Source organism: Aulonocara sp. 'chitande type north' Nkhata Bay, linkage group LG18, assembly GCF_057382095.1.
Source record: "Aulonocara sp. 'chitande type north' Nkhata Bay isolate Kocher_YH1m ecotype deep benthic linkage group LG18, A_spYH_male_GT1.1, whole genome shotgun sequence".
Lineage (NCBI taxonomy): Eukaryota > Metazoa > Chordata > Actinopteri > Cichliformes > Cichlidae > Aulonocara > Aulonocara sp. 'chitande type north' Nkhata Bay.
In genome coordinates, this window is record NC_141361.1 from 18,655,719 (window position 1) to 18,683,632 (window position 27,914).

Sequence of the window (27,914 nt, forward strand, 5' to 3'; positions counted from 1 at the left end):
TTGTTCTGGCCTTTTCCTGTCAGGGGCTCTGTATGTTTATGCTGTGGCTTTGACACCCATTCACTGCTGAAGGACTGAAATAAACAAGCCCTGAGAACTATTGAAAAAAGCCACAGACGTGGATGCGGAGTATTTTTAGTACGTTTATTTTGTAACTCTGGAACTCTAGCATGTATTTGTCTCACATTTTCACGAGGCATTTTGAAGGAAATAAAAATGACAGCCCTGGCTCTGAGCAAATCTGTGCACCCAGAAGGCTCCTAAAGCAGTCCCTAATTACCATTTTCAATCCCAGGGTCAGCGTGGAATGTGCTCCAGAATGGATTACGTTAGCACTCTCCCTTTTTCTATCCCCGCCACCCTCTCTTTTTCTTTAAAACAATTTTTGCCACTTTATTGCTTTCATACTCCAGGTCTCCTCTCTGTTTAATGACTTGCACATGTACAAAGAGTGGTGCTGTGACAAAATGAAATGCCCCACTGCTCTGTCTCCTGCTGGGATCACAGTGTTCTGCTTACAGTACATAGTCCCAACCCTCTGCCAACCCACCTGTCCAAACTACACTATCGGGATCCCCATTCATGTGTTGCTCTGCCAGCCCTTTCTAAGTGCCTCCTGTTACCAGTCATGCAAAATAATAATAATAATAACTCTTTGTGTTTCTGACTCATTTCTTTTCGCCTGGAGGGTTAGATATTAGTCATGCAACTCTAAATTAAACCAAATCTTGGAAGAGTTCAGCCTGTAAAATGCTCACAACAACTCACAAACTAGTTGCAAGAGGGTGTAAACGCAGGAAGACGTAGACTCTGTACCTGCTATCATGTAAGGACACTTGTGCATGTCATCAACAATGGCTGTCTGAGAATCATAGCCTTAAGGCTGCACATACCATGCAGCAGCTCTAGCTCAAAAGACAGACAGAGAGAAAAAAGACAAACTTTCTTAATCAGTCATGTCTCTCGAATACCTGTTCACGAGTACAACACCCCAAACAGAAAGGTAGGCCCTATCTCTGTTGAAGCTTTCTGGACTACTGGACGCAAGTCCTTCATAGTCCCATATGTTTCACATTATAAAAGGTCTTCAGCAGACCATAGCCCACAACAGCAAGGAACCCCAAATTATAGCTATTGCAGAATACAATCCACTGGGGTAAACGTTTAAAAGCTAAAAAGACTACTAAGCCTGACTTTAGGAAGTTTCAGTAAAAGGCATTTAAATAGTTCTATTTAAAAACATGATGTAAAAATAAAGACATTAAAAAAATCTGATCAGAATGAATGACTCGCTTGCCTGTTTTCAGAATTTTTACACCAGAGCGCGCACACACGCACACCCTGTTTCTAGCCAAAGTAAATACAAAGCATTGCCCTGTTTTACTCTGTGGACGACCTCACTGCAGTGTGACTGTTGAAAAGTTCTCCACAGAGTGGAAGTCTCATCCCGCTTTTTAAAGCGCTGACCAGCCCCAGTTAAAACTCTTGTCTTCTTCTGGCGAACTGTTTCGGGTAACATGCCTTACCTTTTTAAAGTGAAAGCAACGACTTGTTTTTTTTCGGGGTGAGTCTTCTTTTCCTCCTTTTTTAAGCAAGTTTAAGCTGTAGAAAGAAAAGGAATATGATAAAGTCCGGAGTCTCAAAGAGCCCTCAGCCGTCAAACAGGCTTACTGCGGGCTGGGAGGCTCATTTTCCTCTGCTGGAATGCGCTCTGTGGCTATTCGGAGTTTGCTTGGACCCAGGGGCTCCTTTCGCTCCTTTCTGTCACTGCTGGTAATAAAATAAAATCTTGCTCGTATCCTGAAAAAAAAGGGAAAAGCTGCTGCTGCTATTTCTCCTATGCCTCCAAAACACTTCCTCTAGTCCAGGCTACCGCTGCAGCCGCCACAAGTCCTGGCATGGGATAGTCCTCCTACCGCTCCGCCGTGGGTGTCTGCCTTCTTCCCTCCCCTTTCAACCTACCTCCCCTCGCTTTGGCCTCCTCCCTCTGCCCCCTTCCATTTGTTTGTTCTCACCCTCACTACTCATACACAGACTTTAACTTCCTGCCATCCCACACCCACATAATCACCTTTCATATGGCTGCTGTACAAGTAAATACATATTCATGACATAATGAAATATATAATTGTAAGAAATTATAACCTATCGTTTAAAACCTTTAATATATAAGTAAGTTTAAATTAGGCAACAACTTTTTAATGTTTCATAAAGGTACATTTTATTTCCTCAGTAGTTCACAGGTGTATTACGAATATTCAAACCGTTAGTTTTTTTTTTTTTGTTTTTTTTTAGAATAGTCACTTTATTACATTAACATAGACCGAGTTCAAATTACACATATGAGGATCTCCAGTGATCCAAATCAACCTCCTTCAGAAGGTAAATCATGGATCTTTCATGATATCTTATGCAATGTTTTTATTTATTTATGTAGTTTATTAACAGATATTTCAAGCCACCATCAATCAACTGAAGAGTGAAACTTCACTCTCAATCTGTGTAAGATCAAGGGTAATATAGTGAGTTGCATTTAAACAGGGATCCCAGAACAACTTTAGCATTACAATCAGAGTCATCCTTATAAACAATGCTGTCTAGCTATCTTCTCCTCATACACGCAACAGCTAATTTAAATGAACCAGGACAAAAAGGCATGTAAAATTCTGTAACAACTTTATTTTGATAGCGGGCAACAGCATTTTAGTAGCAACAATTTTCTACAGTTACAATGTAAAATATGTTGTATTGCAATGTAAAACATATATTGCTAAGCCTCAGGATTTCCAATTAACAACAACAACAAATGTTCTTTCAATAATGCATGAATTAACCTGTCATGTTCACACAACACAACAAAAGCGAAATTTATTCAGAGGTCACGTTAAAGATGAAATCAACAGGCATTTATTATATATTGTTATAAAAAGTCATCATGTAGTAAAATGAACTGAAATAAGGTTATATCTACTAAAAATCTATTGTGATAAAGGTGTAAATAGCACTCAGCATCTAATATTGAAACTTATCATTACAACCTGCAAACAAAAAAGGTCTAAAAAAAATAAAAAACCAAACAAAAACAAAACACCTCCCCAATCTTTTAAGTACAATACTTCTTTTTTGTTTTGTTTTTTTTAAAAAATGGTTATAAAAAAAAAAAAAAAGCAAACAAGCAAACTGCAAAAGACATGCTACTCTTATGTGATTAATTATTATCATTCTGTGGAGTGAATTAAAAGTGTGTGTTAGAACTATAAATGGTACTGCTGCTGGATGTAAAGGTCATAGTAGAGGTGTAATCCACACTGCCTCTACGTGATCCACTCCTCGAGCCGGTACGAGACCCAGCCCTTGAGCCAGAGCGAGATCCTGGGTTAGAGACATTGTAAGGGCTGCTGATTCCCTTGGTAGACACAGATGAGGCTTGCAGCATCTTCATGCCATTGCTTTCCTCCACCATGCAGCTGTCCATGGCTTCTTTGTAGGATATTTTCAGTTTAGTCTTGGGACAGGTCAGGTTCTTCTGGTGGTTCCGAGTGTCTTGAAGCTTCCGGGCCCCCTGACCATCTAGCCATTTTCTGCGGATAGCCTCTTCAATACTGACGCGACGTCCAGTGCCAGGTTCAATCAGGCCCCCTGTCAGGTACTGAAACTCCAAAAATCTCTGGCCAGCCTCATAAGGCAGCCATGTCTCCTTGACTGCTTCTGCCGCAGACATCCTTCTTTTAGTCTTCACATCCTCAAAGCCAACATAAGCTTTCTGGGCAGGTTTCAGTTTACTGGCCATGCTTTCATCAATGATGCTCTGATGGACAGCATCTTGCAGTGACAGTCTCTCACCAGTAGCAGGGTTGATGATACCACCTGTGCATGCCTGGGCCTCCAGCAACCTCTGTGCTGTAAGAGTGTCAACTATGCCTCTTCTAAGCGCTTCACTAACAGTTATTTTCTCCAAGGTCTCTGTGTCAAATATAGCCCCCACAGGGCTGTGGTCATCAAACATCTCAGGGGGAGAGACTGTAATAGATATACTGTTGAAGCGTTTACGGACAGTAGGAGAAGATGGTGTTGTGTGGGTGGGGCTGCTGCAGGTGATCATGTCATCAACATTGCTGGCTGCAATGGTCATTTCAAGGCTGCTGCTTCTGCTGGCAATTTCGTCAGCAAATTGGGTCAAGGTCATTGTTCCAGCACGATACTTATCCAAAGTGCTCTGGTTAATGACACCACGCTCTAGGCAGTCTTGAATATCATGTTGGATTCCAGTTTTTCTATCTACTATAACCAAGCGTGCAGCGCCATCTGACCCTGTTATAGTTATTTCCTCCCACTCACACTCCTGCTCTGACAAGTCCAGGAAAGTATCGTAGTCAATCAGCTCACGGTGGTAGGCCTCTCTCACTGACATTTCAAGCCCAGTGTCTGGATCAACGATTACAACCCGCCTCTTGCGTAGGACATTTGTGCGGCTTTCCTGCGTCTTCTGGGGCTTTCTCTTGTCTCTTAGTGGCAGCAGTAATAGACCTGTTTTTTCATCTTTGATGCACCTTTCCTTCAGCTGAAGATATGTCAGATTTTCCTTGGTATTAGGATCAAAGAATCCTTTTGTGTCATCCCCTTCATAAGATAAGATTTCATTCATCTCCTCATCAAAGTATCCTCTCTTATAGGCAACAGCAACATCAATACGATGGCTCTCTTTGGGGTCAATAATCCCACCACTGGCAATCTGAGCCTCGAGCAGTCGGATTCCATGACCCTTCTCAATAAGATCTTTCTCAATAGCTTGGAAGAGGGATATAGTTTTTCCTGTGTTTGGGTCTCTGTATCCTATTACTGCCTTCTCTGCAGACAACAGCTTGTTCTTAAACTCCTTCCCTATCAGACCCCTCTTGCTGGCGTCTTCCACTGTCAAGAAAACATTGTTGACTGGATCAACTATGAAGCCAGAAGCAGCCTGGGCCTCAAGAAGCTCCAACGTGGTGCCTCTCATAAGCAGACCCTCCTTCATTGCCTGATAAAAAGGTAGTATTCTGTCATTGGCTTCATCATAGATCCCGGCAATACAGGTAGAGCCATGGAGATAGGTCTTTAGCTTGTCTTCAATATCTCTGCTAGTGAGTTTGCCCTGACTGAGCTTCTGCAAGTCAGTTTCATCCAGAAGTTCAGATTCGATGAGTTCCGAGACAGAGACTTCACCACGGAGACCTTTCACTGTCAAGGGTTTTTCTGGACCAGAGATCAGAAGCAAGCCAGAAACAGGTTCCACTGTACACTTCATCCGAAGGTCATTGTAAGTTGTCTTCTGTCCAGTTGTTGGATCCAGATAGCAGGTTGGTTTTTTAGTCAGAGCCCTGTAGAGGTCCTCGTCAATAAGATTGCGGTCCAAGGCCAGATCTTTTGGTAGGAAGACACCCAAAACAGGATCCAGTATACCCCCAACAGACTCTTGAGCCTGGAGCAAGCGGATGGTTGTCTCTTTGTCTATGTGGCCTTGTTTGCAAGCCTGACCCACAGATAACACTTTGCCAGAGTATGGATCTTTGAAACCTGTGCTAGCAGCTTCAGCTTTCAACAAGGTATCTCTGTCTTCTGTGTCTACAATCCCTCTTGAACAGGCGGTATCCACAGGCATCTTCTCATTAAATGCAGGATCCACTATGTAGCCTGTTGCTGCCTGAGCTTCCAGAAGCTTAAGGGCACTCTCTGGGCTGAGCATATTCTTGTTTTTGGCTTCAGTGAACGGGATTTTCCTTTGAGAAGTAGATGTCATACCAGCAATGATGCCACTGCCCTTAAGGTTAACCTGGATGTCTGCAGCTACCTCGCTCACTGTCCGTCTTCCCTTTAGGAGTTCATCTAGAGTAGCTTTACTAATGATACCACAGTCGCAAAGCTGATGGGCTGTAACTTTGCGGCGCACGCTGTCAAACAGAAGCTTTGAAGGATCAATGGTTTGGACCTTATCATCTGTCTGGGTCTGCATATTCAGAGTGTTGGGTCTCTGCTGCAGTCTGCGTATTTCTCTTTCCAGGGACTCCTTCTTGAGAGCCAGCTCTTTTGCCTCTTTCTCTGAGCTCAACAGACGGCTCTTGTACCTTTCTTCAATACTCGTTAGCTCCCTCATGAGCCTCTCGATCTCGCTCTTGAGGGAAAGCCTCTCTCGATCGGCTCTATCTCTGTCTGACTCGCACTGCCTAATCTGAGAACTTTTCAGCTCATACTGGCTCTTTATAGTGCTTAGCTCCTTGAAAATTGAATTTTTCTCTTCCTGCAGCTGTTGTTTGTTTCGACGCTCGGACTCTAGTGTGACTTTGATGCGATTGAGCTCCTCTTCTAACCGCAGCTGACGAGTCTTGTCCTGCTCCAACAGTTTAATCCTGGACAGAAAACTATCCTTCTCCAGCAGCAGCTCACTGTATTTGCTTTGGGATTCTTGCACCACAAGCGAAGTCTGTGAAGAGATAAGAAAGTATATTGTCATGTATGCAAGACATTTTCCCACATATAGAATACAAACAATTTAGATTAAATTACATGTCCTTCATTTGTTAGACCTGTCTGAACTAACGTACATATTTGTGCATACCAGCATGTTAGTGTTAAACTGTTTAATGGTAAGAATGAAGTTCATAAGTGCCATAAGTGAATGGGTAAATGAAATGCATAGCTATTTTGTAAGTAAGTAAAAACATGCAAAAATGCTAAGTTAAAAGAGGCAAATCACAAATTATAGACGGCTACTCTGATATCAGGCTCACTTTTATTGCATGTATACCAAGTCATGCAAGGAGCGCTTATTATCATTAGATGTGATGATTGGTAATGATCCGTCAGTACAATCAAAAATACCTCAATTGACTGCTTTTGGAATTTGTTTATTTCCGATTTAAGCTTTTCTCTCTCGTTGGTTAGGTCATTGATGAGACCCTGGAGCTCTGACGTCCTCTTGATGCTACTCTGGAGTTGGACATGCAAGGCTGAAATCTGAGTAGCACTTTCTCCATCAATAGCATCTTTGCTGAGCTTCATCTCATTTTTCTCTTGTCTAACGGTTCTCAGCTCCTCCTCCAATTTCAGTCTCTCCTTTGTGAGGTTCTGTGTCAGAGTCTTTAGCTTCTCAATCTCTGTGGTATACTCATTAAGTTGGCGGCTCTTCTCCTCAATAGTCTTATAAAGGCTTTCATTACGCAGGTTTAGTTCTTGAATACGGGTCAATTCCTGCTGGAGCTTCTGTTTCTGTATCTTCAGCTCAGCTGTTACACTTGCCAGTTCCTCCTTTGTAGCTTTGTGATCCCTCAGACTCTTATCCAGAGCCTCCTGAAGAGCCTTGAGATCCTGCTCATACTTTCTCCCAGAGGTGGAAGCCTCTATCTGAATTGATTTTAGCGAGCTAATTGTGGTGGTATGCTCTCTGCAAGTATGTGTCATCCTCTCCAACTCAGCCTCCATTCGCTTTCTACGAGTGAACTCCTCCTGAGTTGCCTGCTTCTGCTTTGCCAGCTCAGCTTCTTTCCCATCCAGAGAGCTTTGAAGTTCCCTGACACGGCTCTGCAGCCTGGCATAATTCTGCTCAGCCTTAGTTTTCTCACTGGCCTGCTTTTCCAGCTCCACTCGAGTGATACGGATCTCCTGCTCAGACACTTTCAGTTTGTTAATTGTCTCCTGATATGAAGTGTTCTTTGTCTTCAGCTCTGCCTCAGCTTGTTTCAGGTGATTTATTTCCAACTCCAGAGCTCTCCGCTTCTTCCCTTCTTCCTCCAGGTTAAATGTTAGGACGCTGATTTCCCGGGACTTTTCCTGATTGTTTCTGGTGGATTCCTTCAACTTGAGCTCATTCTCTTCTCTCTGCTGCTTGAGTGTTATCAGCTGCACCTCCAGCTCACTGCGCACCCTAGTCTCTTGTGCCACTGAGGCCCTCTGCTGGTTGACCTCCTGTTCTGCCCTGCTTTTCTGCTCCTCTGTAATAGCAATCGCCTGCCTCAGTCTCCTCAGCTCCTCCTCTACATCTCTCTTCTCAGTAGCGAGTCTTTCAAGTTGCAGCCTCAGCTCTGTTGCGTCTTCTTCTTTCTGCTGTGAGGCTTTCAGGATTGTGGTCTTGGTAACGTGGATCTCTGTCTCGTATGTCTGCTTAAGTTGATTAATCTCCTGGGTGCACTGTGTTCTTACCTTTGACATTTCAGATTCAGCATTTCGTCGACGTGCTGCCTCCTCCTCCAGCTGCATCTTCATCCTCTCAACTTCACGTTCCTTGTCTTTCACTGCCTTTTCTAAGTCAATCTTAGTCCAGCTGAGTTCTTCCAGTTCTTTCTGTCTGCGGCGAACAGCCCCTTCATACTCCTCTTGTTGGCTGTTGTAGCGCTCCTCTGCCAGCCTCCTTTTCCGTTTTTCTTCATCAAGTTGGTATTTAATACGCGTCAGCTCATCATTAAGCTCATGAAGCTTGCTCTGTGTGCTGTCCAGGCTCTCCTTGGCAGCATTAACCTGTATTACTGAGGTTCTCTTCACTTCCTCAGTACAAATGACTTGATCTTGTAACTGACTAAGCTCCATCTTATACTGGGCCATAGCATCCTCCAGAGACTTGTTTTTCTGGTTACGATCATTGAGGTCCTCCTTCAGACGCCTCAGTTCCTCCTCAAGCATCTCAATCTTGGTGTTCCTTATCTGAGGAAAGAAAGGGCGAAAACAGAAAGCACATCAGTTACATCCTGTCATACTCTCACATAAACCTCTTTTTAAATTTATCATTCATTCTTTTCTAATATTAGAATTTATTATTAAAATATCATTAATTAACAGAAATACTAGTTTTTAAACAACAATATGCAAATTCAGTAACCACCTTCAGCTCTTCCATGTTCTTCAGCAACTCCCCTAAGAACTTGTAGTAGTCACTAGAGCGGGTAAGTAGCTCTATATAATGAGTCTGTAGGTCACCTGCCTGATGAGACAAAATGAACAGATGATGAGTAATTTGGTAATGATTACATGTTTAAAGGACACAAAGAAATAAGGGAGTAACTTTAATTATATTATATAAACCTATAAAGAAAGTATCCACTGTTCAATTCAACAAACAAATGGCAATTAACCAATAACTCCAAAAATATACAACGGCTAACTTGTTTTCCAAATGTACAATACTAACAATGGCAATGCTCACAATAAACATAAAGTTAGAATATTAATAAATATGCATATGAAAAGGTGATTAGAGCAAAGTGTTTGAAGGCCAACGTCCATACCTCTTGTCTGACAGCAGAAGCAGGGGACTGCAGCATAGTTCTCTTGATGGGAACATTAAGAAGAGTTTCCAGGCCTGAACTGTAAGAAGCCAGCTGCAGCTCATAGTCCTGAAAACATACAACGCAACATAAACTTTCATTTTGCTGTCTAGTCTAGCACACTTTTAGATGTATAACTGCATTTTAAATTCAACTACCGACCTTTATAGAGGCTGCACATGTGTCTGCATTTTTCTGTACATCCTCTACTTTCTCTTTCTTTCCTTTGATTTCACTGTGAAGTGCCTATACATTAAAACAAAACAAAACAAACAGAGTTGTTGCTGAATAATACAAAATCCATGAAACACATAGCAGTAAATAGTAGATATTTCCAAGTCAAAATCAGACCAGGCCAGTTCAAAACAATACAAAACAATAAACATGATGTAAACAGAGAAAGACATACCTTCTGCTGATTAAGGTGGTCCATTAGGGTCTGGATGTCACTGATCTTAATGGTCTGAAGGGTGTCCTGGCGCCTCCTGGCATTGTCTATCCACTGTTCCAGGGAAGTGCTGCCCTGCTGATAATGCTTTAACTGATTCCCCTGCTTCTCCAGGTCCCACACTCTGAAGGAAAAGGAAGTGGAAGGAATGAAAGAATATTTTTAGTGTTGTTACCAGCAATGATGAATGGGCAACACAGAAAAATAAGTATATGAACATGGACGAATAATTCTACCATACCTGCTATCTATCTGTGATTGGATGCGGCGCCAGCGGTCAGTCAACTGACGCACCAAGACTGAGTATTTGGATAAATCTATGTCGCATTTGTGGAAGGAGTCAGAAATTTGACCATTCAAGTGCACTGCTGTAGAAAGCTCAGACTCCATAGATGTCAGCAGGTCTCTTTTCTGTTCCAAATCACTCTTCATTTGCTACAATACAGAATAACAGACGCAAAAAAAGAATACTTAGAACCATTTATCTAAACCACATTACATTTTTAAAACTGGTGCTGCACACTTGGACAATGTATGTCATGATTTTGATATATTAAAAAAAAACAAAAAACAAAAAACTTAACTTGAGACAAAAGCAGACATTGGCATCTGGTTATTTCATACACACAAAAAAGGTATCAAAAGACTAAACTCTTAATAGTGTTGAGTCAAAGTAAAATCTCAGGTTTTTATCACCAAAATGAACTGGTTATTATTTGATCACTGCTAGTAAAAAGGAGCCAAGCAAAATGATTGTAGATTTCGATCCCTACATGCAAAAAAGCAGCTGCAATGTCAAAACACTCCTATAAAAATTTTAAGTGTGCCATTTAAAATGTGTCATAAAGAAATGGCAGCAACTCGTCATGCAGAAAAATGACCAGAATTATAACATTGTTATAACACATTTTATAGCCTGATGAGCCATTTAATACTGGCTCTGAATTATAACCTTCAGAGCAACTTGCTTTCAAAGAAAGCTGAAAAGCTTATTAATAATACACTATTTTTACATCATTCAAGCCATATTAGTAGCCTATATTACTCTACCGCAGACATACTGATACTGGAATATAGGCTGATATTATTTATTTACTCATGTATTTTTTGTTCTTGCCCGCCTAGATGATACAATTCTAAGATACAGATGGGAGCTCAGAGAAGGATTACATTTCAGCAAAGCAAGAGACAACACTTGTGAAAATATAAAATGTGCATCAAACCTTTAGTGTGAGGCGCTGGTTTTCCAGCTCCCGAGGATCCAGAGAGCTGGTCTCCTTCTCGGTCAGTCGGGCCTCGTGAACTTTAATGATATCCTCGACCTGGATAAGGCTCTGAAGCAAGGCCTTAAGTGCTGATAGTCTGTTGCAAAAATGTAGTCAAGACATTAAAAAATAATGTTAAGGATATTGAACTTGTGAGAACAACTACAACTTCTGTTCCTACACTTTATCACTTTTTTTTTTTTTTTTTTAAAACAGCATTTACTCAATCATGACAGAATGGATATAACGTACCTCTGAAGGTAGGTTGACTGGAGGTCCTGCAGGCCTGCAAGTTTTTGACTGATTACATCTAATTCAGCGCGAAGGAACTTGGCTTGCTCCGAGTCCGCAGGAATCCCTTCCAGCTGCTTTGTAATCATCTCTCGGAGGCGCAAGTACTCATCGTAAATTGAGTCCAGGTCTTGGTTCATAGTCTAGAAATTAATATTATCTGATATTCAGTTAAATCAAATCTTGAAATTTCTTTTTTTTTCCCTTTCAAAATGAGGGTTTCATGATGCTATCATTGCTAATAGACTGCAAATTATCTTATGTAATACAATGTGAGTATTATCTATATTTTGTATATTTTATTTATACTTTATAAGAATAAATTACCTGGAGCTTCTGAATATGCACTGAGCACTCATACACACTGTTATCCCCCAGAGGAATGTGGAGATGACTGGTAAGACCGGATTCAGCCAACTCCAGCCTGCGTCGAAGCTCATGCAGACTAGTGAGCAGTGTGAGACTTAAGGAGGAGCTCGGTGGTGCAGTCTGGTTATTGGGTTTTGGGGTAGAGATTTTGGTCACCTTGACCTTTTCCACTTTTTGGGATTCTGTCTCTTTCTCCCCTTTATTGAATGACAAAGATGAATTTATTGACATAAAAGCACTATTTTCTTAAAAAATCAACTTCAAAGAATTGTGCTGGTTTGCCCTTATACAACATTCATGTGTGAAGCATACACCCTGGTCTTTGGTTTTGGATTTTTGTTTTACACTTTTAACAATGGCTCATAATGACTAATACAACTGCTAAACTCCAGAATATAAACTGATTACAAAATACTGATTAAGATTAATATAAATGAATAAAAGTAATTTTTATTCATAGTTAAATCTGCTGCTCAAAGCCAGCTTTGCTAGCATGGTAAAGCAGGCAATTGTAACGAGAAGAAAAAGGTCATAACAATCCAAAGTAACAAACCGTTACACTCGTAGGAATAGGGCAAAGAGAATTTAAACTCACTGTACGCAGGCAGCTGGATGACCAGTGTATCATAGTGGGCCTGGGCCTTGTCAAAGTTGCCCTGGATTAATTTCTTTTCTTCTTCCCCAAACATTTCAGAACCTTGACTGGTACGCATGAACTCCTGGTAATGAGTCTCCAGTCCTTTGATGACGTTGCGGTACTCCTCAGGACGCATCTTTGACAGCTGCAGGACAATTGAGAAGGGTTAGACACAGCACCAGGCACGATGAAACAATGGAAACAGGAGCAAACAGAAACTTTGCTTATTATGAATGCAACATTTCATTTTAATGTTTTTTGTGATCTTACCATGGTGATGGTGAGAGAGTTGATGTAATCGATGTCTTTCAGGCAATACTGCCAGGAAATGAGACTCTTGATGTTGATGAAGAGTTGATTCCAGATGCTCATGATGGCTTCATAATACTGCTCATTTCTGGGGAACGGCACAAGCAAACAGTCACTTTTTAAAAGAAACTGCAAATGTAGAAAGAATTATGACAAAGTCACCACAAGGAAGAACTGCATAAAGCAAAACTGCAGAAAAAAATGCCCCACAATGCATCCAGTACTGTATATGAAGCAAAGCATCACATTCTATAGAACAGAAGAATAAGATGAGCTTCAGCAGGCTAAATCAATACGTGACTGAATGTTTCTTACTTGGTGGCGATTCCGATGCTGAGAGGGTTTGGCGGGGGGATGAGCAGGCACACCGAGGGAATCATCATGTCGAGACCTCCTGGCCCCGTCACAAGCCACTTGCTGCGCTGTGAGTTGTCCTTCAGGATGCCCTCATTTCCTTTCATAATACCTTTCTGAAACACGCAGATCATACTGAATTATACCTGCAAGATTTAACTCTTCTATTCTATTCATATGTGCGTGGGTGTAAAAATGCATCTTACCTGGTCTTGTTTAAAGTCACATAAGGCCTGGACCATGATCGGGCCGCTGCTCTTTTCCTCGGGGTTGCGAGGCTTCAGCCTGACAATAGACTTGGACTTGCTGACCAGACTTTGGACCTGCCTCTTATTCTCCATGATGCGTGCTTTCTCTGTCTGTGTGAGAGCAAATTGAAGTTCTTAACTGAGCTATAAAAGTTAGATACTTTCATGTAGTCTTTAAAAAACTGGCCTTAATGATTTCCATGTCACTTAAGAGGAAAAGTTTGAGTTTAGCATGTACAGGAAAATCCATTTAGGGGTTTCCCGTGGTATTGTAACCAAGCACTACAAAAATATACCTCCAGGTTTTTCAGGAGTTCGGTGAGTTTGTCCAGGGGTGTGTTCTTGTCACAAGTGAATTTGCTTCGAATTGTCTCGTGCTGCTTCTGTAGCTTCATATAGGTCTCATTGGCCTCCTTGAAAAACTGAGGAATAAAGGTTTGTTATTGGTTACATAAAAACATACAAGGCTATATACTTTTTTTTTAATCAAACCAGAGGTAGATATGAGCATTTACTTGGCTGTAGGCAGAATTCTCTTTCAAATGAACATGGATGCATTTAGTGATCTGCAGAAGCCAGCTCCACTGGGTCTGTAAGGTGTCCATGTAGGCCTGTGAGCACAAATGGACATCTCAGCACAAAACTGCAGAATAATGCACTGTTTGAAATTAAAATGAAAAAGAAACCAGAACACCTTACATCAATCTTATCAGAGGCAGGATGGCTGTTGGCCAGAAGGCTGTCTGATTTCACCTTCAGCTTGTTTAAATCTTTCTCCTTCACCTCCAGGTCTCTCATCAGCCTCTGTCACAAACCGAAACAAAACAGAAAGTAAGGACTCCATAATGCCCAGAGAACCAAAACACACAAGACATAAGGAAAAAAGAAAAGGCGATTCTCACAGAGTAGCTCTCTTGCTTCTTAGGGATGTAATAGTCAATGTTCTTGTCTCCCCAGTCAAAGATTAGTTCTTCCTCCTCTCTCTCGTTCACCCAAATGATGGCCTGGGAGATCTCCTCGATGATGTTCTGAAGCTCACGCAGCTGATTCAGACGGCTGTGGGACATTTTCTGAAACAAAGCAAATTTCAAATTGTAATAATGATAATGATGTGAAAACTAAAGACTCCAACAAACTAAAACATGTTTCTAAGAGGTTATTTATTTATTTAGGTTTTATTAGTATTGTTATTATTGGTTTTTTTTTACCATCATGCTTTCCCATTCTTGGTCCAGTAGGGAGAGGTGGTACTTTTCACCATTTGCACTCTAAAGAAAGAGATGTTTAATTTAGCTCCGTTTTGAAAATGCCCACAAAAATACTTAATGCACAGTGGGCATAGAAAGCAAGGGGTAACTTACAATACAATAATATCACATTACGCTACAAATGCAACACTTAATAACAAAACATTAAGTAACTCAAGACGGATGCATTATGGTATTCATTTAGTCATCTATTTTTCTGTTATTCAGTTAACTGTCAGATTGGCTCCCTCCCCTGAGTTTCTTCTTCTGCACCATTAATGCACCCCTAATGCAAAGAATGGCATGGCATTTTTATGTTTTAAAGAATAACCTTTGAGCTAAAACACAAGCTTTATGAGAAACTTCATAGCGTGGGTCAGGCAGAGGACAAAAACTTACCAGTTCATCTCTGGCACGTTCCACTTCTGAGCTCCTTTGAATGGAGCTGTGGAAGCTGTTGTGACTTAGGATTTGCTTTTCTATGGCAGCGGAGTCATCTCCCCATGGAGCGGTCTCAACCATGCGCTATAAGATGAAGAATAACAGTTTATCTAACATGCTAAACTACACACTGAACTGGAAAATAGAGTGTTATGTGGAATACCCAAATGCTTGGCCCTATGAAGGTTTATTAAGTATTAAAATGAATGAAATAATACGGTAAAATTCATGTCTTGACTTATTTACCTACCCTACCCTGTAGGTCCTCTAGGTGTCAGTATAAAATCATTAAGTGCATTGTTAAGCAACTATTCCAACTATTCCCCCCCTGTTGAAAGCACTTAGCTTTGATAGGAGCTCTGCCAGCAAACCAACTCAAGTCAGTCTCTGTTCTTTACTTGAATGTTTTTTCTCTCTCTCTCTCTCTCTCTCTCACTCTCTCTCTCTCTCGCCTCTCTCTTAAGGCTTTCGTTCTTTTGCCACTCCCTTTTTCTTTTATGAAAACTTAACTGACGCTACAGACAAAGGGTCTGACATTAACCAGCATGGTTTAAAGTCTAACAGGAAAAGGTCAACAAAGGCATGTACTGGAATGTCAGCACATTAGCTGAAAGCCTAACTAGCAGCACAAGGCCACATTAGGTGATCTGTCTCTAGCTTTCTAGCCATTTAAGAAAAGCAATGCATAGACTGATAGAGAAAATATGTTTTGACAGCAGGTAAATGAATTATGACACACAGAAGGGTGAGGCTGGACAAGCTGAATGAATAATAGGGTGTGTTTCTAGTGAGGTGAGAGGTCTGGGGAGGCCATTTTCCCACGAGCATGTTAAGAGATAGGCTAAACTGCCCTGTCCAATAGCAACTGACTCAGTGAAGGGTGTCATATATCACACTCCCTTACTTTTTGCAGCCACAGCTTTTTCACCCTCTCTTTTCCTGCTCTATTTATTTCTACCTCTCTCTCCCTGTCTATCATTGGCACTCTCTTCCCTGCTTTGTTTCAATCCTCCTACACCCCTCTCGGCTTCTTTCACTCACGGATCAGGTTTTGGCAGGTTTTGTCCAGATGGTTTCAGTTACGAGTGGTCAGAAAGCCTGATAGAAAAAGAGCACAACCTTGCCTTCCTCCTTTTGCATAAAAAATGATGCACACTAGTGCACCCACGTAGGCATGCATACACAAAGAGTTACAATTATTCAGCCAGAACAAACAGCTCAACTCGCACGATGACCCTAAAAGCGTCAGACGTGGATTCTGATGCTAGTAAGAAGGAATTGGTGTGCAAAAACTGTAATTGTGACAACTGATTTCTAAAGTTTTTGCATTTTTTAAAGTGGCACAAAGATCCCTGAAAGGAAGGCAGGGTTACTCTGCAGAGATCACGAGTCTATCCCATGGCTGAGTTTAACCATACAGCATATATTTGTTGTGTTTATTGTCTCTGAACATGCGGGGCTCACCTTTTGTTGGGAAATCCAGCCCATAGCATCATTAAACAACTTCCCCCCCTCAAAGCTTCCACTGCCTCTATTTCGTCTTATAGTCACACTGCCCACAAGCTGCTGAGCAATAGTGCCATGCATGTGCTGGAACTGTTCGATGCTGCAGAGTTTTACAAAAGAAAGAAAGAAATACTTTGAATCTTTTAAAATAAACACTAATACACAAGCTGATTATAAGTGCATGTAATCTCTAAACCCACATACATATACAAAAGTGTATTCAGGATTACTCATACTGCTACACAGTAATGAATTAATGCATGCAAATGCAAACCAACACAGTACACAGACTCACTCACACGAGTGTACACCTGCACTTTGCAAAGACAAACATACTGCATCCTGTTTTACCTTCTGAAAATACCATTTGGTATACGCAATTGATTCATGGTTTGGCTACAGTTCCTCAGCTGCTCGATGGATTCTTCAGCAAGAAGTAAAAACCTCTCAGCATCCTTCATGGAACCCCCCTATAAAATCACATAAAACACACACTGACATCTTACATGCTGCAAAATTGTGTTAAACTACTGTCACACCTAAATTAAGAAGACTTTTTTTTTAGTATTCTATATGATATTTTCCCCAAAACAAAGGTTAAAAAACACAAGTCAAATCTGTTGGGTTCCGCGTAATATGCCAAAAATACTTACAGTCCGGAGAATCATGTTGGCTCTTTCCAGCTGTTCATGACACTGTTGTTGCAAGAATGCGGCTTTTTGCTGAATAGCATTTGCACTGCACATGGGGGGAAAGGATTATTATTCAGAAAACAATGAAGCAGTATTTATTTCTTTATGTACACAGAGAAAATTTGTTTAACATGATTGTAAACGACTCGCGTAACAACATAAGCAGAAGAGGTAAAAATGAAGAAAATGAATGCTAGGTTCTGGGGATTTTTAATGCTTTGAGTACACAAAGTTTCAAAGACAGATGCTGTGAATTGCTTTTCACGGAAACTGAAGTGAACAGACGCAGATCTAACTTTCTTGAAATAAAAAGGACTTAAAAATGACTAGTCTGCATTTTATTCCCGTCCACAGTAGTTATGGAGAAAAAAGAGCGATTAGTGCAAAAGGGAAAAACAGACGCTGTAATCTTTCAACTCCACCACATCCACCGCAAAGTATTTTTCTTTTTATTCCACCACATTATTGGAAGCGAAATAGCTCGACAGTTTTTGGTGCTGACATCACCATGAATTACAGTAGTGGGAGGATGTTTCAATGTGACTCGGAAAATTGCGCAACACGTCAGGATTACTTGGGTACGTATTCCTGGGGGAAATGAGAAAATGACGACCCAGGTAAGGAGATCGAGGCTGTGTGACTGACGAAAGACTAGTTTTAACCACTAATGCAGGCCAACGTCAACTGTGCAGTTTCCATTTTATGTGTGCTTGTTCTAATCAAAGGTGGGCTTCCAGTGATCCCCCCCCCCCCCCCAAGTTATCTGCTTGATTACATGTTCAATTATATAATTTAAGAACTACTTCATCAAAATAAATAAATGCTCCCAACTTGCCAGTAATCAGCTGACAAAACCTTGCACACTATATAAACTAGTTTCGCTTTCTCCCAGGTAATTCCATTCTTTTCTTTTTTTTAATGCGTCACCCAAGACCCCGGCTACTTTTCTCCGTCGTATATGCGTATGCATTTCACACTTTACAATTACAAATACACCGGCAATTTTCCCACCACTCTCAAAAGCAACAGGTGATTTCAGGGCACTTACCTGATAGCACCGCCGCCTCCACCCATGCTAACTTGCATGTTCTGCCCTCCGACACCTCCGCCGTGCACGGAGTGCCTGGAGAAGGTGTAGGTGACTCCGCCGTCCCCTGCTTGGTATTCCCCTTGGAAGCCGTTTCCACCGAACACGTCGTTTCTGTAATTCGACAACTCCGGTCGTGAAGTACTTCTGCTCATGCCGCTCATGGGCAGTTTTGACTGGGATCCGTACAGACTCATTGTTTATGAGTTTGTTTTGGGTAGCTCTCTATATTTAAAATTTTAAAATAATAACTTTTTCGTTGTCTTTTTTCTCTGCTTTTCGGACAGCGGAAAGACCTTGCGCCTCTCCCCGCCCCGTCTCCTGTTGCGCAGATAATGGTGTGTTGAGAATAGACGGAAGCTGGCTGCTTTTGGACTAAAGAAACCACACCTTGGTGTGTTTACGAAACACAAGCGAACACAGTCCTGTGTGGGAAGATAAGTGCTGGGCATGTCCTTTCACTCTGCAGAAAGTGCGTATTTTATGTTGTAATACCACTTGATAGAATTATAAAGTACAGTAGAGGTCCAACTTTACGCAGTAGAGCTGGGGAGGCGGGGGGACTAACCTGACTCCAATAATCACATAGGCTTACATTATATATTTTGCTATTCCGTTTATCCTGTGTGGAGTCGCTCCATACAATTCACATTTTCCATGAATTTAATTCTTGAAATGTTTTTGTGTGTGCTTGTGAAGCCTCCCTGTTACTTTATTGATCTTGAGGGTTAACTGTAACTATTTTTCTTCCCACAATTAATAGCTCCTTGTGTCCTCCTGTTTGCTCCTTGCCTCCCTTTATACAGACCAAAAATAAATTTAAATGAAAGCCTGGCAAGTACTGACAGTAATTAAGACGCAATGCAATCAGCTCACTGAATCCCCAGAGGAGTGCATGGAGGTTGTGGTTACATGAAGCATTTATCATCTTGAGTTCAACATTCTTGAGGTCAGAATGAAATTCATGTGAGTTTTTAGTTTTCCAGAAGTGCTGAAGAAGACACTTGTGCCTGAGCTCTGAAGAGTGAAAGGGTGTGAGAAAGACAAAGAGGCATAGTAGGGAGGGGTAGACACCTACAGTGTCTGTGTTTTAAAAAAGATGTTGGTGCAGATTTGTAGGTGCAATCACTTCTTGGAATGTGATTGTATCTTATTTTGCTGATAGGTGATAAAAGTAAATATAGATAGATCTGACGAGGACAAAATATCCCGTAAAGTGTGTGCAATTATCTTTTTCAGCAGAAAGTGACAATAGTTCACTTTGCTGATTGAGTGTGCCCTCTGGTGTTTTAACCTATAGCCAACGGACACATACTTACTCCCCGACCTTCCCCTCAGACATGCGATAACAGGGAGGAGGAGATAGTTGGGGGAGGGAGGCATGGACGCCGGTGACTTTAAGGAGCCAACGCCCTAAACTGGAATTTTCATACCATTTTCAGTCGCTTAGTTTCCCACGTCAAACTTTTTGATTGCGCTTGACAAACTTGGCATAGCTTGCCTATGCAAAATATTTTCAGCAGTAGTGCAAATGTTTCACCGAGATATGGTTTCATTTATAAACGCAAAGCAACACAAAATGAATATGTGATAATAAATGTTTCTCGAAAGTCCAGAGTCCCACTCTGGAAAGACACACCCTATATCGAAGCTCAGGTGGGTTGTGTGTGTGTGTGTGTGTGTGTGTGTGTGTGATACATGATACCCAAACAAAAGACACTGCAAGACTGAACTTGTAGAGTTTGTCTAAAACCAGTCTAGTAACAGCTTTTGTTTTAAAAGCAATAAAGTGAAAACTGGGATGGTGGACTTTCTGTACTCTGTCATTAGATATTCTGACATTTTACCCTGCAGGATAATTCCTCTGGAATCTTTTTGTTGCATCAGATAAGTCAAGGTGTTGCAACTGCTGCAGACATGGTTCATTAAGTCAGATTTGGTAATACTCATCTGTCATCGTGCAGTGGAGAAGCCACCCTTTATTCTTTCCGTCTGCATGATTCATTCAGATATACATGGAAGAGACGCTGGTGAAAGTAAGCAGGCTGTTGACTTTCTCTTTAGTTCACCTTATAGTAAATATATAACCTAATGTTTGTTTCCAGGTCTCAAATCCATCATGGACTTTGCTAGTACACAGATGTGAAGGTCACTAAATCAAATGCAAAAGCTGAATAAGAATAAGTTCACTCAACCATCCAAATACGTTCCAACATTATGTCTAATTAGTCACACTTACCCTGATACCAGCTAATACTGTAACCTCACACATTTGATATCATTTCCAGACACTGATACTGACATCATGCGCTGAGTAAACAGGAAAAATGAACCCTGACAGCTGGTATATTTAACTGCAGGCAAGTGACACTGTGTCACCCATTAACCTCTTGTCCACACAGATGGTTCTTCAGACTTTCCAGTGTGCAGAACAATACTGTAAAAGAGACATTTCCTCAAGATAACTTACAAGAAAAACAAAAAACAAAATGCTGTAGTGCATGAGTCAGGGATCTGGGATTGTCACGCTTGTTAATCCAGCAATAGAAAAACAGAAACTCTGCTCACTTTTTTTAAGGCTTTGTTTGGAATAAAAATAAATAAATAAACATAATTAGCCTTGAAAAGGCCAATCCTTTAGCAGGTCATTAAACTCCCCCAAATTCCTGACACTATAACAGAGGACATGACCTTAGCCAGAAACAGCATAATGACCATGCCTCAGTCGTCAGTTCCCAAAATAGGCTATTTCATAATGAGCCTCCTTTTTTTGTCATTTCATTTCTTCAATAATATTTGAAAGAATTTTAAAACCAAGATGCTTTAATGTCATGATGTGTGTTTATCATTTTGCAGTGATAGTGTCCACAATCATTCTCATTGTCTATGATTTTATTACTTTACTTACTTTGACGATGACCCCTAAAGAATAAATCAAACATTTACTCTGTGTTAGACTTTGAATCCAAACTGCACTAAAACACTATCATGATGGCTCTTTTTGTCTCTGTGAAAGGTTATCCTATGGTTTTGATCAGGACATTATTGGATTGCAGTATTTGAGCACATTAAATGTGGCCTACGTGAGATTACTTAGTTCTGGAATACTGAGTGCTGTGAAACTGCAGTGATAACATTTTGCAGCTCATGTGTCACTAGCTGGTTTGTGATACAGACACCGACAGCCAGAACAGCATCACACCTGTTCATGCAGACATGAGCTGACTCATATCATCATAAGGGGCGGATCCTGGACACACCTGTATGAGTTGCTAGGGAGTAATAAGCGAGCTTGAATGATAACAAACAGCACCGCCGCAATGAAGTGATGGTACAAGGGTTGACTGGTTTCTGTTGACTCACAAGCATGCTGGATTACAATCAAAAGCATTGTGTGAATGGAACATTTGGATAAGATACAGAAAATAAACCCTGTGATTAATGATTTATTTTTTTGTTACCTGGTAGACATAGTAGAGTACATAAAAAGACAAAAGAGGAAAGGTCAAGATAAAGTAGATTTCTAATTCACTCATTAGATGTTGCACAATACAATGATAATTAATAACAGGCCTTTAACCATGAGAAATATGTTTTCCTGTATTTTGGGAGAATTTTAGACTGTATGTAACAGTCAGGTGACACCACAAACATTATGAACATGTTCATATTTCACCAGCACTGACTTTTCTGTAAATAATAATAATAATAATAAAAATATTTTTGCTTTGGATGTTGCGTGGTTTAAAAATGGTCTGCATACACTACAATGAGAAAACAGCAGTGCTGTTGTTCCAGTCTGCCGCCAGGGGACATCAGTGTGCAACAAAAGACTACAAGACACCGCAGCCCATTTGCACCCTTAATCGTCCTTCCATTGCCCTCCAAAAAATGGTCACGCTTCCAACCCACGGTAAAATGTATAATGTACAATATGGGTCATATATAAAAGATGTTTGCATGACATCAAAGTTTACCTAAATATATTTATTATAATTGCTTTATTATTAATCGTTTAGGAGGAACTGTACACACCTGAAATAATAATAAAAACAAACTAAGTAAGTAGTAAATGCCTTATTTGAGAAACGAAGAAAAAATACTGTTAAAAAGTTTTAAAAAAGATTTAAAAAAAGAGAGACAAAAATAAATAAATAAAAATACACATGCACTAGCACATAACGGCCAGGAGGGTGAGGCATTGCCAAATGCACATGTGGTGTAGATAAGGAGTCTACCATCACATGGTCAGATAAATATAGGTTATGAAGATATGAATCGAACCTCCCCGACAATTAACCGAGAAAAAAAAAGTTATTTATTCAACATGTCTGTGATGTTGAATTTGTATATTTGGGGGGGGGGGGGACTAAGTGACCAAGTAAATGTAGTCTTTAATTTTGTGACTGTGGGCCCTGATAATAATTATCATAGTGAGTTATGAACATGTCTTCAAGGTTTAAAAAAAGGGATTTGCTCAAAATTTCACTGAGTAAAATGGTTGCTATTTAATGTGGTGATGCTTACTAGTGATTACTGCAAAACCGTTTCTAAGCTGTAGTCCATGTTTTGATTAAACATTTTAAAAGCAAAGTAATCATCCATCTGGGGTTCTGGGGTGATGTTAGGTTGATATAAGGCGCTAAAAAAAATCTGGAACACAAACCTGAGCTGCTGGAGGTGGCCAAATCATTTATACAATTTAATAACCTCAAATCTGGTGGTGAAAAAAAAAATCGATGATTATTTTCACTACTTTAAGAAGAAAAAAAATAAAAATATTTTATCCGTACCATATGAGCATTGGTTTAAGTACACTTGAACATACTAATTTATATCTTAGTTATAAACATACCACACAGGGAATCAGGGGCTGCCAGTGTTTAGAAGAAAACCTACGTGAGTTTTTAATTACAATAAGACAGCAGTTTGTGGTCATCGTCCCAAGCTTCTAAATAAACGTTGTTATGTGCTACAGTTCAGTCTTAGACAAGGTAAATTATTGATTTCCCCGTCTCTCTTGGAGTCAGGCTACAGTTAACTAGGAGAAAACGAACTCCGTTTACTTTCAGTTTGAAAGCAAATTAAAACCTGCTCCCACTCACTTAATTGTCCCGAGTCATCAGTTAAAAATTAGCCCACTAATTGGTCATATTTGTGTAGACCTGAAGCACTACTTCTTATTGCGCGTAATACTGTTTGCTCAAATTGCTGGCACGCACAGTTGTTTTGTTTGCTGGAAATATAGGCGGGGACAACACTACAGTCCCTCCCCCTTCCCATTACAGAACATAATCTTACCTGTTGTTGATGTTTTAAATCTGAGAATATGTGGTTTTTATCTATGGTTTACGCTTAGACTACTTTATTATACCCAATCCTTAAATTATAGAAATATATAAATAGGCTACAAAGAACACCGAGACAGCAATGTGGCCGTTTATCAAAAATATATAGCATCACTCAGACAAACTTTGTACTAATTCCTTTTTTTTTCTTTATGCAGGGCCTATTTTAACCTATGTGATTACATTACGGTTCATTGTCTGACTGCAAGAGAAAGTGGTAGTTACCACTGGTTACAAGTGGCCACGTTAGGTTAAAGTGATTAGCCACATCCTACATGGGCAGGTGCGTTACCTGTGGCTTTCCCAGGAAGCAATTCTTTCGCTCTGGTGCTACAGCTCACCTACACAAACAGAATCAGCCGACAGAAAAAAGCGTGGGATAGTTTATGTCGTCGTTTCCCAATTCATCGCAATCCGCCTTTTGTTTCAGGACGCGTGTCTGCAGTCACTCCCGCACGGGTTTTGGTGTCAGACGGAGGGAAGTGCTTCCTGATAATAAGGAGGTGCGTCTTATTTCCATTCCAGTGATTGACTGCGCACGGCTTTCACCGCCGGAACTGGAGGTATTGACGCATTGTGGAGTCGACAGGGGGTAGCACTGCAACCCCGGCTTCGCTACACAACGGAGGCATCTGTAGGGGAAACCGCGATGGCCGTGGTGCAGCTCGAAACGGGGGACCATCAACCTGAGAACGGCTTCGTGTCACCCGAAACCACGTCGCCGGATTTGCTGACACGCATCGACAGCTCTGTTCTGCCATTTCTAGGTGGATTTGGGAAGTACCAGAAACAGCTGATTGTGCTGACATGGATTCCGGCGTTATTTATTGGATTCAGTCAGTTCTCTGATAATTTCCTCCTCGCCCAGCCAAACAGCACTTGTATCCAGCCTTTGGCAAATCTGACTAACCATAGTAGAGCTCATTCCTCGCTGTTAGGCAGGCCAAAAAACATTAGTGAGCGACCGGATCCAATTTATGTCAATGGAAGTTCCACAAACAACATCACGACCAGAATGTCTTGTAACAACAATGAGTTGACATTCGAGCTGCACACAGGACTTAAGGAAAATGTGGTTACTAAGGTAAGCTATCCATCTTGAGGATAGGGTGGGGGGTCCTTTGTATAATTTGTTATGCATCCTAATAATAGGGTCGATATTACATTAGTAAGATGCGCTTATTAACGCTGCAGTTACAGTGAAAAAACAAAACAGTTAGCCTTAAACGGCCAGGTTAAAATTCTGTCTGATTGTGTTGTGAAAGCACCTCGGTAGTGGTTGTGGTTATGCCTCCATTGTTGCAGTCTTCTCTCCACTTTGGGGCGTCTAGCACCGTCATCTCCAGTGCGGATTTACACAGCCACGAATTGGCTCACGTTGGACCTAAAAGTAGTAGGATTCAGGTGAGGGCATGCATGGTGCTGACAGTGAGTCATCGCACCATCTGACACAATGGGTGACCTGTCACAGAAACAAGCCACCATTGGCACATGGGGCAAACTGCCAGGGCTAGTGGAATTTGCCGGTCGGTTGTCGTAATGGATATAATAGACAGGGAGCATTTGATTTGGAGCAAAGGTCATCACTGTACTCTCTAGAATAATGCAACCCCATCCCTGATCAAGCATCACTCGGCCAATTGCTGTCCTAACCAAACAGCAGTAAGATAATCTTATGGCTCTCATATTGGACACTTTCGGGTTGTTTGTGACTCAGGATTGAGGCCTTTGCATTCCAACATCTGTGCCTGCAGTCTTTGTAGTTGGACTGCAAGCTGCAGGAGGAACATTTTATATCTCCTTTTGCCAGTCTGCTTGTCTCCAGCTGCAGATGCTGCATGTGCATATGAGGATACAAACATTATTATTTTTGTACAAGAAAAAAGAAGAGCAGACCTTTTTCATTATTGGAAATATGCAAAAAATAATACTTATTAATTCTTAGAACAAGGTGCAATTAAACCTTAGAAATAATCTAAATGTTGTATAATCAGTTTGTTTAAAACCTTTAATGTCCACTATTGCTGTCACACACACACTCAGTTGAAGAGCACAGCAAGTCACATTCTAGCTGGCAGCAGCTGTACCTTTTCAAGGGTTTTTAAAAAAAGGATGAGCTTGGAAGCTTCACTGTATTGCACACTGCTCGCCTCCATTGTGGTGTCTGCTTTTCATTGATAATGTCCCTTATTACAATAAAGCAAATAAAATGCAGCTGTGGCATTTTAATTTAGCTGTGGGAGCTGGGGCAGTTGAAATCTTGATTTCATTTGCTGTCCACAGGGTAATTTGAGGGCCGGGGCTGCATAAAAGGCCAGCGTGATAAACTGTTCTCACGCACTAGGGGATTCTCACAAGTGCAGCTGAATATAAAGTCATACGTGAAAGAATTTGACTGGGTGGATGCAAATTACTAATAATCAGAACATTTCAGTTTCCCTGTGGCTAAAGCTGAAAACAGGTTTCCCATATGAAGGCTGATGATTTGAAAACAGTCATTGCTCTCTGCTCACGCTGCCGTTGCAATTTTGTACATGCTAAGATTTGTGTTGACACTACCACCTCTGCAGATCAGTAACGGGCCTGGACAGTTGCTAAAAGTGTCTGGTAATGCTCGTCTTCTCTAACTCCTGGCTGTCCACATTCAGACAAGGTCACGGTGAGGAGAAGCTGAATCGAATGGCACGCTGTCAAAATCCGAAATTGAAGCAAAAATATCTCTTGTGCTTGTACTTGTCATTTTCTTTTTCTATTTTGACACTGTCCCTCAGTCTTCCAGGCCTCCTTTTTTGCTCCCCCACCATAGAACACAAACTATAGAATGTAGCACTCGAATAGGAAGTGATGACTTGGCTTTTATCCCTGTGTTTGGATTGCCACAGAAAAACTGCACATGCCTGGGTCTGAGCTATCCATGACACACTATCCCTAAAAAGCAGAACAGAGTGCCAATTCTGACGAAACGCCTTAGTGTCTCTTACACACTGTCTGAAGACAATCTAATCCCACACTGCTCTGCACGAGGTCGGCACTTAAATACTTGTAGATATTCAAACTCTGTGCCATTTTTCCGAACTTGACACGTGATGAGGTGCCACTGCTCACACAGTGCTTTCTCAGGGTGACACAGAAAGAAGACAGCGTTGAAAGATCCAAAGTGGTTAATGTGGAGACCCATCCTAATTGAGTCAAAGCTCTCCTCAGGGTCCTTCTTAATTGAACCGAGCCTTTGAAATCAGAATATACCATTACTCAGACACAGTCTCTGTGCAACCTACCCTACTCATCTTGCTTTGGGATGGGCAGCAGCTGCACATACTGCCTGAAATAGTGGCCTGAGAACCTCTTCAAATGACAGATTAACCTCTCTAACTCATGCTTTATCAATTTGGTTGTTGTATGATAATCGGATGCACCGGGCAGTAAAGGACTGATGATGATGTAATATTTACATGATGGATTCTCCTCTTGGGAATTGGACTATCATGACACTTTAAAAAAGAATTACTTTTTCATTGTCGAAAACTTAAAAAAAAAAAAAAAAAAAAAGATGAAGTATCTCCTGATGTGTCTCTAAATTGCACTGCATTGCATTGTAAACCAGTTGTGTATTCCTCGCACTGAAATCAACAAGAAATGGCATTTTTAAATAATAAATGACCTAAATGATTAAATAAAGAACTGCTAATTGCTGAGCTGAAATGGTTAGCCAGTTAATCAGTTAGTTAATTGGAGCCCCGCGCTTTATTTAATAATTGAGAAATATAATTGAGAACATTAGAATAACTGTTAGGAGCAGACGGATTGATTAACCAATCAAACAACTGTTTAGCTGTGCCCGTACTGCACTCATACAACTGTGCCATCTTCATGTTGTTCTCCTCGTAGTGTAGGTTAGGTTCTTATGAATGTGATAAGGACGCTATGTTTTAAAAGCCTTGGTGGGTACACCCAGACACGGTATCTCTAACTCGAGGCTGCACACCCATAGATCTGAAAGATGATACTGTAGCTGAACACCCATGCAGGCCCCTCTGCTCTGTGTCCCTTCATGCTGTTTACCCAGCTGGTTGGCTCCTTCCACAGACTCTGGATCAGTGCGGGACACTTTGAAATAGCCTCAGCTGTCGAAAGGCGACGACCCCGCTGCAGATACCCAGTCAGCACACAATGACAGCCTCTCACAGTGTCAGCTGGGAGGAAAGATGCTTGTGTGACCAGATGATAAAACTCTGCTGAGGCGCTGTGTGTGTGTGACAAGAATGTGTGCTGTGCCGCTCTTTTCTGATAAGTGCTGTTTTGGAACAGGGAGGGGTGAAAGCTGTGACCCTTTGCTATGGTTTAAGTTTGTGTTTTCTATGGATGGTGTGATGGAATTTGGG

General features: G+C 41.1%; 3 protein-coding genes across 4 annotated transcripts in view; 1 reads left to right on the plus strand and 2 right to left on the minus strand.

The window, feature by feature from the left end:
• tns3 (tensin 3) overlaps positions 1-2,516 on the minus strand; it is a 32,828-nt gene extending 30,312 nt beyond the window's left edge. Inside the window, exon 1 of the mRNA XM_086273542.1 lies at positions 1,527-2,516. The gene's annotated coding sequence lies outside the window, so the exon portion shown is untranslated. The remainder of the gene's footprint in view (positions 1-1,526) is intronic.
• Positions 2,517-2,659: 143 nt separating this feature from the next.
• On the minus strand, positions 2,660-18,564 carry dspa (desmoplakin a). Of its 2 annotated transcripts, none has more exons than XM_086273539.1 (24): positions 18,146-18,564; positions 17,059-17,143; positions 16,757-16,875; positions 16,364-16,505; positions 14,858-14,983; positions 14,420-14,479; positions 14,114-14,281; positions 13,911-14,015; positions 13,727-13,822; positions 13,508-13,633; positions 13,170-13,322; positions 12,925-13,079; positions 12,571-12,697; positions 12,259-12,445; positions 11,622-11,860; positions 11,256-11,437; positions 10,962-11,100; positions 9,980-10,173; positions 9,700-9,862; positions 9,453-9,536; positions 9,252-9,359; positions 8,849-8,947; positions 6,856-8,670; positions 2,660-6,457 (listed from the first exon to the last, which is right to left on the minus strand). In XM_086273539.1, the coding sequence occupies exons 1-24, from the start codon at positions 18,379-18,381 to the stop codon at positions 3,236-3,238; spliced, it is 8,130 nt and encodes a 2,709-aa protein (XP_086129665.1). In that variant the 5' UTR covers positions 18,382-18,564; the 3' UTR covers positions 2,660-3,235. The 2 variants fall into 2 exon arrangements, with proteins under 2 accessions (XP_086129665.1, XP_086129666.1); XM_086273540.1 differs by having other exon boundaries at positions 8,173-8,670; positions 18,146-18,555.
• A 4,938-nt stretch (positions 18,565-23,502) lies between these two features.
• Positions 23,503-27,914, plus strand: part of LOC147308373 (solute carrier family 22 member 23-like) — a 38,235-nt gene continuing 33,823 nt past the window's right edge. Inside the window, exon 1 of the mRNA XM_086273543.1 lies at positions 23,503-24,616. Within this exon, the coding sequence (XP_086129669.1) occupies positions 24,182-24,616 (435 nt within the window). The 5' untranslated portion in view covers positions 23,503-24,181. The remainder of the gene's footprint in view (positions 24,617-27,914) is intronic.